Source organism: Canis lupus, chromosome 9, assembly GCF_011100685.1.
Source record: "Canis lupus familiaris isolate Mischka breed German Shepherd chromosome 9, alternate assembly UU_Cfam_GSD_1.0, whole genome shotgun sequence".
Classification (NCBI taxonomy): domain Eukaryota; kingdom Metazoa; phylum Chordata; class Mammalia; order Carnivora; family Canidae; genus Canis; species Canis lupus.
Window position 1 is genome coordinate 36,203,639 of NC_049230.1, and position 18,226 is coordinate 36,221,864.

An 18,226-nucleotide genomic window follows, 5' to 3' on the forward strand; every position below is an offset into this window, starting at 1 on the left:
TTAGAAAATATTTTCTGCCACTTGTATACATTAATATTTTATTAGTAAGATGAAATTTACGATCAAAACAATTTTATTAAATACTAAAATGGTCTTTTAAACCTAGCTAAATGTTATTATAACATAATTTACAAGCATAAGTACATTACATTATTAAATCTTAACCATATTTGAGAAAATTCAGCAGCTTACATTTAATTGGAATCTAATTCTTTTTTTTTTTTTTTTTTTTGGAATCTAATTCTAATGTATTTACTAGGGTCATCATCTCTGTGTCTTTCCAAAATACAGCTTCACAAATGTCACCTATTTTGGGTGTGCAATTTGGTATTTTAATCTTCTTTTGTAATACTTACTATGGTGCAGTCAGTTGATTTAATAGCATAATTTTATGGAAGTATATTGAGATAGATAATTATTTAATCTTAAAAATTCAGCATTCTTCCCTGATAATAAACCATTACTACAGTCTGGCTTTTATAGTAAATTATTTGTTCTCATTAAAGTTCTAATATTAAATAAGCTGAAATCTTTACTTCTCAAGTGAGGTTAATTATCATCTTCAATTTGTTTTTAATTTCTTTTTTGGGCAACCCGGGTGGCTCAGCGGTTTAGCGCCACCTTCAGCCCAGGGTGTGGTCCTGGAGACCCGGGATCGAGTACCGCATCAGGCTCCCTGCCTGGAATGGAGCCTGCTTCTCCCTCTGCCTGTGTCTCTGCCTCTCTCTCTCTCTCTCTTTTTCTCTCTTTCTTTCTCTCTGTGTCTCTCATGAATAAATAAATAAAATCTTTAAAATATTTTTTCTTTTTTGCTGATGGACTAACAGAAGTCAGCAAACTATTGTGATTTGGAGTTAATTAGAAATGTGCTGATATTTCTTTTCTTTTTTTTTGATATTTAAGATTTTATTTACTTAGAGAGAGAGAGAGAGAGAGAGAATGCACAAGTTAGGGAAGGAGCAGAAGGAGAGGCAGAAGCAGACTTCTTGCTGAGCAGGGAGCCTCACACAGGGCTTGATCTCAGGTCCCTGAGATCATGACCTGAGCCAAAGTCAGACGCCTGACTAAGCCACCCAGGCACCCCTGTGCTGATATTTCTGATTCTTAGCGTGTTGTATATTAACTTCATCGAAGAGTTGAAATTTTTCTTTGGCAAAAAAATTGAGTGTGTATTAATTACATTAGAGAGGCAGAGTAGAAGCAGACCATCTTTAGAACACCAAGTTATTACATTTTTTTTTTTTTTTTTTTGAAAGAGAGAGAGAGAGAGAGATCATGAGTACGAGGCTGGGAGAGGCAGCAGGGAGAGAGACAGTCTCAAGCAACTCCCCACTGAGTGTGGAGCTCAAAGTGGGGCTCAATCTCATTATCCTGAGATCATGACCTGAAGCCAAAACCAATAGTCAGACACTTAACTGACTGAGCCACACAGGTTCCCCACCTGTTATTGATTCTTAATGTAAATGGAATATATTTAACATTATAAAAATCAACTGCAATGATCAGTTTTAAATATTATAAATTAATTTAAAGGCTTGAATTATCTTCTCAAAACCTGTGAGGTATTATATAGTAACTTAACCCTTTTTTATTAGTTTGCAAGGAATTTAGCTCTAGATTTGGGAGAAGGATAGGACTCCATAACCTTGGTAGTGATTCAGAGAGAGATTTATGAAGTATGCAGGAAGTCCTACAAGTTCAGAGGACTTTAATGACATACTATAGTTTGCTCCAGATGAGAACTTAATCCAGAATGTACTTGCTTGAGAAATTTAAGTGATTCTACTAGGGCAGCTTCTAGTGAAAGACAATGTAATTCAGAATAGAAAAGTAACTTCCCTCCATAAGAATTTCTTTTCTTTAGTTTGCTTCAAGGTGTTTGATGTTGACCGTGATGGAGTTCTCTCCAAGGTTGAACTCAGAGACATGGTGGTTGCACTTTTAGAGGTGTGGAAGGACAACCGCACAGATGATATCCCAGTAAGTACTGATTGTATACATATTGTTGCATGTGAACTTCCAATAGGAAAATAGAGTAGAGAATTTAAAAAGAGAGCGAGAGAAAAGGAGTTGTTATTACTTTGAGTTGCTGTATTCTGCTACTACTCAGAATATTCATAGCTGAAGATAAAAAACCAGGAGGAGAATGTGCCTTAAAAAATTTAGTAGACTAAACTTACTGTAGGAAAATTCTCTTAATTTTTTCAAAGCAAATCTAAGAACCTATTTATTTAGGTAATTTTTTAAAAAGTACTTGACTGATGATTACTAGAGGGGAAGATCATGGGGGATGGATTAAACAGGTGATGGGTATTAAGGAGGGCACTTGTTATGCACAGTGGGTGATGTATGGAATTGTTGAATCACTATATTGTATACCTGAAACTGATAACAAGACTAAAAATATAAAATATTTTTAAATTTTTTAATAAAAAAATTTTAAATACTTGGCCAAAATACAGTATACTTTAGCCATTGAATAATAAAAATGATAAGTACTCTTTTCTAATTATTCCTTTGGATTTCTGTTTATAAAGGAGCTGCATATGGATCTATCTGACATTGTAGAAGGCATATTGAATGCGCATGATACCACAAAGGTGAGTCTAGCTAGAACTAGAACAAATTATATTCTTTAGTAAAAATACCATGTGGTCTGAAGTAGGATATATAGTTTATATACATATTTGAATCTCTTCTGCATCACCTCCATCAAGTGCTTATTTGGACGTACAGTTAGAGTACCTCTAAGTTGTCTCTAAAGCTAGCACATTTGTCTTCTTTTTTCTTTAATTTAAAAATTTTATTTATTTATTTGAGAGAGAGAGAGCGCACACACAAACAGGGCTAGGGGGAAGGGCAGAGAGAGAAGCAAGGCTCCCCAATGAGCAGGGAGCCCAACTTGGAACTTGATCCCAGGACCCCAAGATGGTGACCTAAGCTGAAGGCAGATGCTTAACTGACTGAGCCACCCAGGCATCCCAACCCATTCCATCTTTAAATAACTTTGTTAAGTATTTATATATACATTTATATTCTATAAGCTAGATATTTTATAAAAATAAGGTAGACACAGCCCTTGTCATCTGTAGTTTATGATATTATTTTTCCCATTTTAATAAGTTATGGTAGGGCTAACTTGATATTGAGCAAAAGAAGTCACACAAAAAAGGACATTTAATTTGTGATTCCACTTATATGACACTCAAAACAGAGGCAAAACTAACAGATGGAGATAAGTATTAAAATAGTGATTTGGGGATGGGTGGATTAATTGGGAAGGACCATAGGATATCTGGGATGATGGAAAAAATACTTTTTAAAAGATTTTATTTATTTACTTGAGAGAGAAAGTGCATGAGCCGGTTGGAGAGGGATCAAAGGGACAAGCAGACTCCTCACTGAGTAGGGAGTCCCACAGAGGGCTCCAGGCTCCATCCCAGGACCCTAAGATCATGACCTGAGGCAAAGGCAGACTTAAGCCAGGCGCCCCAATGGAAATGATTTTTTATCTCAATCTGGGTGATGCATACATTCCTGAGTTATTATTTTTAATACTGTTGGTAAAGCTCTCTCCTGAATTATTTAATGTCAGCCAAATCATGTAATACCAGGAATAAGCATATATTTTATGAAAAATAAATTTGTGATTTTTTTTGACAACATTTATTAGTAAGTATATTATTATAGATATATTCCTTTGGCTTATATTACTATACTCTTTGTGGCCCTGTATGAAATTGAGAATAATGCACATATGTGAGGCATGTTTGAGTTATTTTGTGTCTTTCCATTCAAACATTGACACGTACCAAGTACCAGATTGGTAGGATATAGTCCCTAATGGTATAACAAAGGTTAGAAAAAAATAGTGAAATCAGATTTTTTTTTCTTCAATCACAATTCCAGAAGGAATCATTATAGTCATATTAACTGATGCTCAATAGAAACAAATAATAGAAGTGAGTTTTACAGGGCTTGAGCTTTGTTTGGCAACAGTCTTCTCCCTCATTTACTTCTCTCCTGAAAATTAAGATGCCACTTCTACTAGATAGGCGTAGAAACCTGAAAAATTTGTTAGAAAATGCCTCATGAAGAGTTATAATTTCTAACACCTCTTTTCTGACTGGTAAACATATTTATTATTGCTGTCTAGTTTTATGTTAAGATTGAGTTTCTTCTTCTGGCTCTACTCTGAAAATTAACAAGAGAATTTAGAGGGGCCTGGGTGGCTCAATTGGTTGAGTGGCTCAGGTCATGATCCTGGGCTCCTGGGCTCCTGGGATCAAGCCCTGCATCGGCCTCCCTACTTGGAGGGAAGCCTGCTTCTCCTCTCCCACTCTTCTCTTATGCTCTCTCTGTCACTCTCTCTCTCCCAAATAAATAAAATCTTTAAAAAGAAAAACAAAAAACAAGAAGATAATTTAATTCAGCTGCTCCATCTCCATGTAGCAATGATAATGAAATGGTAACAGTTTACAGTAAAACTTGGACTTTTCAGCCAAACCTATTAACCATAGTCACCAGAGACAGATTATGTCATTATTACACTTCTTTTTGTATCTTTAGATTTAAAATTAACATGCAAAGAAGAAACTGTATTATATGAACTAATAATTATAATCACAGTACTTTAAAATCTTTTATCATATATGGTTATCATGTAGTGAAAAGAGAACATATCAGTACCATTAAATTATAAAAGCCAAAAACATTACTTCATCTAGAATTGAATACATGCAGTAAAAAACATCTGATTATAGTTTTGCTGAAAAGAAAAAAATAAATGTTGCTTTTATATGTATATGTAATTTTTTGTACATGTTGATACCACAAAAATTTTGCTTTATTCAACTTATAAATTGTTCGATTGTTTTTTGGGAAAATTTAGTGTAGTTATTCATTTTTGATATGTCAAAAATTTATTATCAAGTTCCTTTAAATATCTAAGAAGTTTGATAGTATTGTGAGATGTTTCTAAGAAGGTCTTAGAAAATTATTAGAGTGAAAGTGCATAATCCAGAGAGTCCGCTATTGCTTTCAAAATTTGTAAATATGGGACACCTGGGTGGCTCAGCGGTTTAGCACCTGCCTTGGGCCCAGGGCGTGATCCCAGAGTCCTGAGATTGAGTCCCATGTCAGGCTCCCTGCATGGAGCCTGCTTCTCCCTCTGCCTATGTGTTGTCTGCCTCTCTCTGTGTCTCTCACAAATAAATAAATAAAATCTTTTTAAAAAAATTTGTAAATATTACACTTTCCCTATTCAGAGCCCTTTGTGGCTTTCCATAACCAGAAGATAATGTGAGTTATTTCCTAGGTCTTATTGGAGGAATGAAGATTGTTGGTGATAAATTATCCCTATTACCATTGACTGCTTTGATAGAGTTTTGTTACTTTTAAACTCCTCCTATATGGTCTAGTTTTCAGATGAACACATAGCATCTACTTTAAATTATTGGTTTTGTTTTCAGAAAAATTACCAATATAAATTTAATAAACCAGATTTTATTCAAATGCTATAAAAATGAGGACATTCTTAACATGAGATCTTCTAAAATATTTTTCTTTCAGATGGGCCATCTTACTCTAGAAGACTATCAGATCTGGAGTGTGAAAAATGTTCTTGCCAATGAATTTTTGAATCTCCTTTTCCAGGTATGTTTAAGGCAAGTGACAGGTATAGAGAGTAGTAGTACCAATAATTCTACATATTTTTCATTGTGTAGTAGTTATTACAATATTCAGCTATAAAACCACATATTATAAAAAGAACTACATTATCCTGTATACACCTGAAAGATGGTTAAGGTAGAGTATAAAAGAGCCCTTTGAAGCATCTCAAAATCATGACATGGGAGATGAGAAATTATATAGCTGATTATGTTTATTTATCTTATAAGTCATGGTAGACCAGCATGTTAAATACATGGAGAATAGTTTAGATTGCAAAAATCATCATAATTTTGTATTTTTCTTCACTGTTCTCTTTTTTAAAGGCCTTCCCTAACAAGTCAGGCAGTGTGAACAGAAAGATGGATTGTAAGTAGGCAGCTGTAAAATTTTCAATGTACACAGTTTCTCCAGTTAGGAGATTATCTTGGCTGCAAAGCTGTTTCTAATTTTATTTTTAAACTCTAGAAGAACCAAGAAAGGTTGAAGGAGGAGCGAATAAGTGCCAGGAATGAACATTCAGTCATAAGACTTGCCAGATTTCCATTATTTTCCTGGTTAGAGTAGTTCTCTTGCTCTAATTAAGAAAAAGTAATTTATAATTTCCCATTTTTTATAATTCTTCATATATAAATATTAAGTTGATTTAGTAGTTGGTATTTTAGATTCTTCTGTCATGTGCTTCTATTGTAAATAAAGAAAAATTTGTCTGTGCATGGCTGTTGGAATAAATGGAAATTGGTCTCTTCCTGATAGCTAGTGACTAGTTACTATGTATATAAAACATATATAATCTAATAAGCTTGTAATATCCATTTATATCAGTCAGTTGCTCTACAATCAGTTAGTTTACAGCAGGGATTTAAGTAGATGGCTTTATAAAATATAAACATGTATAAAAATTCTATAAATCACTAAACAGAAATGGCTTTCTTGGTAATATGAAAATTAATCAACTATTTTTATCTCATTTAAAATAACATCCTCAGGGCAGCCCTGGTGGCGCAACGGTGTAGCACCGCCTGCAGCCCAGGGTGTGATCCTAGAGACCTGGGATCGAGTCCCACGTCTGGCTACCTGCATGGAGCCTGCTTCTCCCTCTGCCTGTGTCTCTGCCTCTTTCTCTCTCTCTGCATCTCTCATGAATAAATAAATAAGATCTTTTTAAAATAAATAAATAAAGTAAATAAGTAAGTAAGTAAGTAAATAAATAAATAAATAAATAAATAAATAAAATAACATCCTCATTAGTTTTTCTCATAACTGTATAAAACATTTAGATCACCAAGGTTTATGTCCATGTCATCTTGTAGCTCTCACATAGCATAGCATTGACTTTTTTGTATTGTCTTTTCTATTTTCTCTTTCTTATCAAGGACTTTCAGTGGCACTATTTTTCTATGACTAACTTATAAACATATGCTTGAGATTTACTTTTGTGTATATGTGTTTCGAACATTATATTATGAAGAGCTGAAAGGTAGTTTTCATTGAATACCTATCACCCACATTTTAACATTGCATTTTACTATATTCGCTTTATTTCATATACAACATGCTTTTAAAACTGTATGTTCACTTAATATATGAGTAAGAAGACTTTTATCCTGAGTTGTTTTATTTTCTATGTGTCTTAAAATTGGTAGAGTTAGTTGGTAAGTTTGGCAATAGAAGCTTGAATTACGCTCTTAGTTTATTTGCCAAGATCCTTATTGGCCAAATGTTTTGGTATTTAAGTGTAACATGTATAAGTGTCAATAAAATTAGAAAACCATCGCTGTAGTAATATCTTTATTTTTTATCTTTTTTGTAACTCAATGCCCAATATTTTGTAGAGGAATCAGGGTCTTGTTTCTTGTGTTTGTCAAAAAGCATCAAATTTCTAAAAAGCCGGGCAGCCCCAGTGGCCCAGCATTTAGCGCCACCTTCAGCCCAGGGTGTGATCCTGGAGACCTGGGATCGAGTCCAATGTTAGGCTCCCAGCATGGAGCCTGCTTCTCCCTCTGCCTGTGTCTCTGCCCCGCCCCCCCATGAATAAATAAATAAAATCTTAAAAAAAAAAATTTTTTTTTTTCTAAAAAGCGTGATAGGCAGAAAAATGCCCACCACCTCCACCACCAGTTATCCATGTCCTAATCCCTGGAACCTGTGTGTATGTTATCTTACACGGCAAAAGGAACTTTGCAGATGTGTCAGGTTAAGGACTCTGAGATAGGGAGATTAGCCTAGCAGATGGTCCTCTGTAATCACATGAGTCCTTAAAAGTAGAGCACCTCTTCCAGCTGAGGTCAAAGAGAGAGAGGGAGGGAGGGAATGGGAGTAGGAGGAGGTGACATCAGAAGAGTTAGAGATGCAAAGTTGCTGGTTTTGAGATAGAGGAATGGGCTATGAGCAAAGTAATGTGGGTGAACTCTGGAAGCTGGAAAAGACAGGAAATGTATACTTTTATTTTTTTAAATATTGATTGATTGATGATAGAGAGAGAGAGGCAGAGACACAGGAGGAGGGAGAAGCAGGCTCCATGCCAGGAGCCTGATGTGGGACTCGATCCCAGGACTCCAGGATCACACCCTAGGCCAAAGGCAGGCGCCAAACCACTGAGCCACCCAGGGATCCCCAAATGTATTCTTTAACCTCCAGAGAGGAATGCAGCTCTGCTGATATCTTGATTTTTAACCTAGTGAAACCCATGTCTGACTTTTGACCTACCGAACTTTAAGATAATAAATTTGCGTTAAGATACTGAACTTGTGATAATTTGTTACAGATGCAATACAAAACCAATGCAGGGATATCTGGGTAGCTCAGTGGTTGAGCATCTGCCTTTGGCTCAGGGTGTGATCCTGGGGTCCTGGGATTGAGTCTTGCATCAGGCTCCCTGCAGGGACCCTGCTTCTTCCTCTGCATATGTCTCTGCCTCTGTCTCTCTCATGAATAAATAAATAAAAACCTTAAAAAAAAATGCAGAGGGAGATCATCCATATTTATGATTTGTAAGGCTCAGCATCTTAAAGATATCAATTCTCTTTAAGTTGATTTGTGGATCTGGTGCACTAACAGTCAAAATCCCCAAAAGTTTAATGTTGTCATTGTTTTTGTTGAACTTGACAAACTGATTGTAAGTACATACGGAAGTGGAAAGAGCCAAAAGTAGCCAAGATAATGTAAAGAACAGTATTAGAGGACTGAGGTTACTGGATATTGGAGCTTCTTATAAAACAGCAATATTAAGACAATGTCTTACCTACGTGAAGATAGACATAAGTGGAATAATATTGAGAGTTTTTAAACAGACCTACATGTATATGATCACTTGATTTATAACCAAGAAGACATTGCATTGCAGATGAGGAGTGATCTTGTCAAATAAAGGTGTACTAGGTCAATTGGTCTATCTCCTAGGGGGAAAAAATGCATCATTATTCCTACCTCATGCAATAGATGAAAATTACTTCCAAGTGGGATTATAATGTAATAAATTTGAAAGGTAAAATTAAAGCATTTAAAAAATAATGTACAAGAATATTTTAATGACTGAGGTGGCAAAGAGTTCTTTAAAAGGATACAGAAAGCATTAACCACAAAGGAAACGTTTTTAAGTAAAATTGAGGTTTGTTTTTTTTTTAAATGGGAGATACCATTAAGAAAGTGAAAAGATAAGCCATGCAGTGGGAGAAGCTTTTTTTTTTTTTTTTTAATTTTTATTTATTTATGATAGTCACACACAGAGAGAGAGAGAGAGAGAGAGAGAGGCAGAGACATAGGCAGAGGGAGAAGCAGGCTCCATGCACCGGGAACCCGACGTGGGACTCGATCCCGGGTCTCCAGGATTGCGCCCTGGGCCAAAGGCAGGCGCTAAACCACTGCGCCACCCAGGGTTCCCTGGGAGAAGCTTTTTATAATAAGACTGTGTCTAGAACATACAGAGAATAAAAATCAATTAGAAAAGGGTAAAACTTCAATATAAAAATGTATAAGGAGGGGATCCCTGGGTGGCTCAGCGGTTTGGCACCTGCCTTTGGCCCAGGGCACGATCCTGGAGTCCCGGGATCAAGTCCCACGTCAGGCTCCCGGCATGGAGCCTGCTTCTCCCTCCTCCTGTGTCTCTGCGCCCCCCCCCCCATAAATAAATAAATAAATCTTTTAAAAAGTATAAAGAAAACCTGAAGAGATGCTTCACAAAAGAGAATATCCAAATAGTTAATATTTAGATAAATGTTATGAAAAGGGGCCCCTTAGTCATCATGGAAATACTATTAAAACCACATACGAGGGATCCCTGGGTGGCGCAGCGGTTTGGCGCCTGCCTTTGGCCCAGGGCGCGATCCTGGAGACCCAGGATCGAATCCCACATCGGGCTCCTGGTGCATGGAGCCTGCTTCTCCTTCTGCCTGTGTCTCTGCCTCTCTCTCTCTCTCTCTCTCTCTCTGTGTGACTATCATAAATTAAAAAAAAAAAAAAGAAAAAAACCACATATGAGGGGATCCTTGGGTGGCCTAGTGGTTTGGTGCCTGCCTTTGGCCCAGGGCGTGATCCTGGGGACCCAGGATCGATCCCATGTCAGGCTCCCTGCGACGAGCCTGCTTCTCCCTCTGCCTGTGTCTCTGCCTCTCTCTCTGTGTGTGTCTCTCATGAATAAATAAAATCTTTAATAAAAAAAATATATATATGAAATACCAGTAGACATGCCCCAGAATGGTTAGTTTTTAGTGATATGAAGTAATGGTTAGGATAACGAGAACTTGGAATTCTGAAACATTGCCAGGAGGCATATAAATTATTACAAATACTTGGAAATTGCCTGGCAGTATTTATAAAAGCTGAACATATGCATACCCCATGACTCATGAAGTCTACCCCATATATAAACCTTACAGAAATGTGTATATCTAAGAACCAAAAGACATACAGGTAAGTTCTTGTAACTTGTTATAGCCCAAAACAGAAAATGACCCAAATATGTATCAACCATAAATACATAAACAATAAGTAAATTGTGGCACATGCATAGAGTGGTATACTGTAACACAATAAAAGTAAGTATAATAGTGCCACACATAAAAACATGGATGAATCTTATATAACTTGAGTTAAAAATACTAGACCAAAAAAATTCAGAAGCAGGCAAAACCTACCTATTCTGTGTTGATAGAATTCAGGATCATAGATACATCAAAGGGGTTCAGTTGGGGTGTAGGAAGGAACCCAAAGTGGGATTTTAGGTGAGATAGCAGTGTTCTGTTTCTTGTCTGGGTAAAGATTTTCATAGATGTTACTTTGTGAAAAGTCACTGAACTGTACACTTAAGATGTGTTCACTTGTAAGCATGAATACTATATTTCCATTTTCTATAAGTTGTTTTGATATAAAATAGGTTTTGGGGCACCTGCATGGCTCAGTCACTGGTTAAGCATCCGATTCATGATTTTGGCTCCGGTCATGATCTCAGGGTCCTCAGATCAAGTCCTGCATCAGGCTCAGTGGGGAGTCTGCTTGGGGAGTCTGTCTCTTCCTCTACCCCTTCCCAACCTCTGTGCCTGTGTACATGCACACCCCTCACCCATAAGTAAATAAGTCTTTTTTTTTTTAAGATTTTATTTATTTATTCATGAAAGACAAAGAGAGAGAAAAAGGCAGAAACACAGGGAGAGGGAGAAGCAGGCTCCATAACAGGAAGCCCGATGTGGGACTCCATCCCGGGACTCCAGGATCACGCCCTGGACTGAAGGCAGGCGCCAAACTGCTGAGCCACCCAGGGATCCCCAAATCTTTTTTTAAAAAAGGTTTCAAAAGCTCAAGTGTTTGTCAGTGTTAGAATGGATGAAACAGATAGTGGTGTGTTCAAACCGTGGAATACTACTCAATGATAAAAATGAACTGCTGCTACATAGATAAATCTGAAAAACTCAATTTGTGGATTTTGTTATATAAATGTTACCTCAGATGGTAAACAAAACTGTAAACATATATTGAACTCTGTGGTTAATGTTAGCCATGCTGATGCATTTATGAAAAACTGTACTAATGTCTATAATTTACTTTGAAATGCATCCAAAAATTAAGATGGATTGAAGGATGAATTAAGGGATAGATAGGTGAAAGTATAATAAAATGTTAATATTGAAATCTAGGTAATGGGTATGATGTGTTCAATATAAAATTCTTTCAACTTTTTTTTTGAAAATTTTCATGAGAAAATATTGAAAAAATTACATCTTTTATGATGATATTTAGAGAAGGCAAATAAATTAAGCAGGAAATGAGCCTCAAAAAACATATTTAGCATTAGTGGTAATAATTTTTATCTTTGAACTGTTTAAACTGCCACCCATTTCTTTTGTCTCTTATATCTTCTTCATCTTACCTTCATCCCCAGGTGCCATGATATGCTGTTCAGATTTCAGGAATGAAAATAATATTCTCTGCATGAGATATATTAAAATATATAGTATCAATGAAATATTCTGGAAAATGGTTCTTTTCTTTCTTCATTCTCTCTGTCTCCCTTCTACCCTCCCTCATTCCTTTCCTATCTCACACAGAGATTTGGAGGTTGGTCTCTATTGAACTGGTTCATTTAAAAAAAAAGTTTAAAGTTCAAATTTGCTCAAGTGAACCTTTGATAATTTATTAGTTGAAAGCTGTTGCTAATTCAGATTCCCATCTACACAGTGGAACTTGTGCAGAGAATGTGAAATATAATATAGCCCAGTCATTGGCACCAGTCAGTGAAGTTTGATTTATCACTTTTTCTCTAGGTGTGTCACATAGTTCTGGGGTTAAGACCAGCTACTCCAGAAGAGGAAGGACAAATTATTAGGTAAGTTTGTAACTTCAATCTGTGTAGTTTTCATTTCATAGTTGAGATTTCTGACACCAGAAATATATTAATAAATAACAACATGTCCCGTTTTAATACAATCATTATGGTGAAACTTTGTTTCTCCAAATTAATCTCATATTGAAATATTTTTGCTAAAGTAATTTCCTGACCAAAGGATTGGATTGATTTAGAAGTCAAATTCTTTTTAGCATTAAAATTGAGTTGAGTACTGAATTTATTTTTTTTGAAATAAGACATTTTATAAGATAAAAGGTAGCAAATTTTCCTTACTGCAAGACAATTCATGTTTATTGTAGAAAGATTGTAGGGGATCCCTGGGTGGCTCAGCAGTTGAGCGCCTGCCTTCGGCCCAGGGCCTGATTCTGGAGTCCCAGGATTGATTCCCACATCAGGCTCCCTGCATGGAGCCTGCTTCTCGCTCTGCCTGTGTCTCTGCCTCTCTCTCTGTCTGTCTCTCATGAATAAATAAATAAAATCTTAAAAAAAAGAAAAAGAAAGATTGTAAAGTAAAGGTAAACAAAAAGCAAACAAATGCCCATCATCTCTGTATTTACAGGTAATGCTGTTGACATTTTTTCAGCTTTATTGAGGTATAATTGACATCTAAAATTGTAAAGTATATAAAGTATACAATGTGATTTGATATATGTATGCATTGTGAAGGATTCTTTCCATTGAGGGAATTACTTGCCCCTCACATACTTTTGTGTGTGTGTGAGAATATTTAAGTTCTACTCCAACCCCTCACATACTTTTTTTGTGTGTATGAGAACATTTAAGTTGTACTTAGAGTTACACACTATAGTGTTATCAAGTGGTAGTCAACCATGTTATACGTTATATCTGCAGACTTAATTCATCTTATCATAAAAATTTGTACCCTTTTTCACCTATTCTCTATTAACCCCAACCCCCAGCAATCGCTTTTCTACTGTTTCTGAATTCAACCCTTTTTTTTTTTTTTTAAGTTTCTACATATAAGTGATATATACCGTTCAATATTTATCTCTCTTTGGCTTCTATCCTCATCCATGTTGCTGTAAATGGTAGAATTTCCTTAAGACTGGATAATATTCCATTGTATATATGTACCACATTTTGTCCATTCATTCATTGTTGGATACTTGTTTCCATATTTTGACTTTTGTGAATAATGCTGCAAAGAATATGTAATTAAAGCTATCATCTTCAATATAATGATTTTGTTTCCTTTGGTTATATACCCAGAAGTGGGATTGCTAGATCATATGGTAGTTCTTTTTTTAATCTCATGTAAAACGTGGTTTTTATATTCCCATCAGCAGTGTATAAGAGTTCTTTTTTCTCAACATTTTTGCCAGTGTATATTATCTCTTGTCTTTTTGATAATAGCCATCCTGACAGGTGTGAAATGATACCTCATTGTGGTTTTGATTTGTATTTCCCTAATGATTAGTGATGTTAAACATCTTTTCATGTAGCTGTTGGCCATTTGTATGGCTTTTTTAGAACAATGTCTACTCAGGTTCTTTCCCATTTTTTAATTGATTATTATTTTTTTACTACTAAATTGTAAGAATTTCTTATGTATATATTTTGGATATAATCCCTTATCAGATCTGTGGTTTGCAGATATTTCTTCCCATTTCATTGATTGCCTTTTAGTTCTGTTGATGGTCACACTATTGACACTTTTATATTCCTATACCCACATATGTATGTATGCCTTTGTTAGAATTTGTAATTTTTTAAAAAAATATTTCAAAATATTGTTTTATTTTTGGCCTCATTTTCACTGCAGATCATATCAAATGACCCTTTTACATATCAATAAAGCCTCTTATAATTTCAATGACTGGCACGCCTTGTTCATCCCCTATTTTTAATCTGTATTTTTAAAAATACAATTTAGTAAAAAAGTCTGTATCCCTTCGGTTATGTATTTAGGCAGAATTACCTGAAGTAAAATATCTTGGTTAATAAGCATGTGTGTTTTTTATAGCTATGATTGAAATTTTTTTATTCAGTTTTTGATACATTAAGTATCTTTCAGTACTTTAGTGTTACCATAATACTATACATTTGTATAGAAAGTTTCAGAAACAGGACCAAATCTCTACTAAACTTTGCCTTTAGAATAAATTCAATATAAAAAAAAGAATAAATTCAATATACAGTTTTGTCACCTAAAAGTAGTGTGTATACAAATTTTCTATTTTTTATTTTTATTTATTTTTTAATAAATGTTTATTTATTTATGATAGTCACACACAGAGAGAGAGAGAGAGAGAGAGAGAGAGAGAGGGGCAGAGACACAGGCAGAAGGAGAAGCAGGCTCCATGCACCGGGAGCCCGACGTGGGATTTGATCCCGTGACTCCAGGATCGTGCCCTGGGTCAAAGGCAGGCGCCAAACCGCTGCGCCACCCTGGGATCCCTACAAATTTTTTAGTAGTTTCTTCTGGTGTAAGACTGCTTGATAAAAGAAAGTTTACTAAAACAGAGTTGTTTGAATGCCTGAGAGGATTAGGTAGTCAATATTTAAAGAAGAATGCCAGTTGAGATTCAGATTAATTGAAGTAGCAAAGTATATTTTCCAGTTTTAAAATGTTTTCATAAAAACTCTAGACTCATGTAATCTTTTTAATTTTCATGCTCAGAAGATTCATTCTTGTTTATAATATTCATATGTTGACAGAGTTGTTTGAATCTTTTTCTGATTTTTAGCTCTCATTTAGAAAATGATAAATACATTAAGTGTAGGGGCACCTGGGTGGCTCCATGGTTGAGCATCTGCCTTTGGCTCAGGTCATGGTCCCAGGGTCCTGGATCAAGTCCCACATCAGGCTCCCTGGAGGGAGCCTACTTCTCCTTCTGCCTACGTCACTGCTTCTCTGTGTGTCTCTCATGAATAAATAAGTAAAATCTTTAAAAATAAATAAATACATTAAGTGTACAAATGAGGTATTGTAAACAAATACTGAAAGACTTTTATGTAGCTGCAGTAGCTTTGTTTTTCTTACAGTATTGCAATCTAATTTCATCACATACTAATATCTTCTGAAGTCAGCATGACTTAGTATAGATACTAAGAATGCTATCTAGATGAGTACCGGGTGATGTATGAAATTGTTGAATCGCTATATTGTACACCTGAAACTAATATAACACTGTACGTTAACTAACTGGAATTAAAATAAAAAGAAAATATTGATTAAAAAAAGAATTTTTTAATCTTTTTTTTTTATTTTTTTTAATTTTTTTCTTTTTTTTTAAAAAAGAAAAATATTGATTAAAAAAAGAATGCTATATAGCTCTGTGTATATATTTCTTGGCTTAATTATTTAGCAAATGCCTATAACATCCCTATTTAAAAATATAATAGTGGTATAATCACATGTCTTTATAGAATTTTGTTCTTCGCACAACAGTTCCACTTTGCATTATTTCATCTATTCCTTAGAATAACTGCATTAAATTACTGTCACCATATCATTTTATAAAAGAGGAAACTGAGATTGACTGAAGTTGAAGGACTTACCAAAAATTGCATGGAAGTGGCAGAATCAAGTCTAGGACCTTTTTCATTGAAAACACAAATAATCTGCTTTCTGTATTCCTTAATTTTCAATAAATCTGAATTTTAAATTCTAGATTCTAACTTGGTTAATTTCATTTGTGATTTTTGAGTTTAGTTTGATTTTGCCTCCATTTTCATGTCTGATTTTTAAAGGATGAATCAGGTTGGTACTATAAGCAATGAAGTGAATGAAATACTTCTAACTTAAAGATTCAGTAATTTGTTTCAAAATTAGTATCATGATTTCTGCTGTGGCTAGGTGAAGAACTCAGCAGATCCTCTCCCTGAAAAGCAACTGAACAAAATATAGTAACACTGTACAAAGTTGTCAGCAAACTTTCAGGACTCTGGAAATTGACCAGAGGTATTCAACAAGTTAGGAAGCATTTATTCAAGTATTATTTATTATTAAACTACTAAACCTCAGTAAGAATAGTGGGAATCCATAGTAATTTTATCTGGGCTGGCCCCATTCCCTCCTATGCAGCATGATAGTTTTACCAAAGCAGAGGTGACAAGGCAGACTTAATTTGGAATAGAGCAAGAATGAGTGCCTGCCTAAGAAAAAAATGAATAAATAAAATAGTGATCATGGTGGCAGTCAGGGAATGTCATTAGCTTTTGGTTGAAATATTAGTCAAGGAAAGTAACAAAGAGATCCGGAGAACAGTATAACCATAGTGTATATTGATAATCTTCCCCAATCCCAAATGAACTGGATTGTATATACAAGGCTATGCTCAAGCTCAGCAGAAACCACAGAAGACTTTAGCTATCGATTCATTCCTGATTGAATGTGAGACCTTGCACATGCAGAAAATACAAACCAAGGAAAGTTTGTAAACTGCCTGAACTTTGCATAATTTCCCAAACTGAACTGATATAAGAAAAAAGGCGCACATGTCACTGACTCAAGATGTTTTAGCACAGCGCCTCACCAGTCATTGGCTGACCAGTAAGTTATACTCTCCTCAAGGAGGCCAAACTTAAATGTAAGAAATAATAATGAAGAAAACAGCAGCTTCACACTGCATGAGAAACAGACTATAGAATTGTCCAGGAAGTCATAAGGCAAAACTCACAGGCAGTATCAGAATACAGAGTTGGTGAAATATATTATGAAATATGTCCACTTCTCAGTAACAGAAGATCATGAAACATGCAACAAAATAGGAAAACATGACCCACATACCATGGTGGTGGTAGGGAACAATACTAGTTAATAGAAACTGTCACTGAGGTAGCCCCAGATGTCTGACTTAGAATACAAAGAGTTCAAAGCAGAATTATAAATATTTTCACTGCTAAAGGAAGCTTTGTTTAAAGAATTAAAGGAAAGTATAATGATATTAACCAATCAAATATAAACTATCAATAAAGATAAAGATTTAAAAAATGAACTAAATGGAAATTCTGAAGTTGAAAATTACAATAAATGAAAATTCATTACAGCGACTCAGCAACAGATTGGAGCTGCAGAGAAATAACCAGCAAAATTGAGTATGGATAAATAGATTTTTCCAATATGAAGAACAGAGAAAATAAAAATGAATAGAACCTAAGATTGTAGAACACCAGAGACAACTGTATCAAAACACACATAATAATGGAAATCCCAAAAGGAGGAGAGAAAGGAGCAGAAAAAAATTTTTGACAAAATAATGGCATAATACCTTCTAAAATTACTAAAAGTTGTTAATCCAAGAAGCTCAATAAACTTACAAGGAGGTTAAAAACAGATCCACATCTATAAACATATCACAGTCAAACTGTTCAAAACTACAAAAAAGAAGCTCCTAAAACTAGAAAGAGATAAATGACTCCATCTGTAAAAGGCAACCCCAGTAAAATTAATGGCTGACCATTTGTTTTTAGAAATGATGAATGTCAGTAGACAGTGGGATGACATTCAGAGTGCTGAAGGGGGAAAAACTATCAACCCAGAATTCTTTATGCAGCAGAACTATCCTTCAAATATAGGTAATTTGAAAACATTCCCATATAAACACTGTTGCAAGTAAACACGTTTCAAATGCTGAAGGATTAAAATAACTTAAAATACTGAAGGAACTTCTTCATGCTAAAACAAAGTGACCCTAGACAATAATTTGAACTACACAAAGAAATCTAGAGCACCAGTAAACTTAATAAGAC

General features: G+C 35.1%; 1 protein-coding gene across 2 annotated transcripts in view; it reads left to right on the forward strand.

Moving 5' to 3' along the window:
- USP32 (ubiquitin specific peptidase 32) overlaps nt 1–18,226 on the forward strand; it is a 217,917-nt gene that overhangs the window by 144,449 nt on the left and 55,242 nt on the right. For both annotated transcript variants that reach the window (XM_038547992.1, XM_038547993.1), the window contains exons 8-11: nt 1,865–1,980; nt 2,538–2,600; nt 5,572–5,655; nt 12,429–12,490. In XM_038547992.1, coding sequence (XP_038403920.1) covers nt 1,865–1,980; nt 2,538–2,600; nt 5,572–5,655; nt 12,429–12,490 — 325 coding nt within the window. The remainder of the gene's footprint in view (nt 1–1,864; nt 1,981–2,537; nt 2,601–5,571; nt 5,656–12,428; nt 12,491–18,226) is intronic.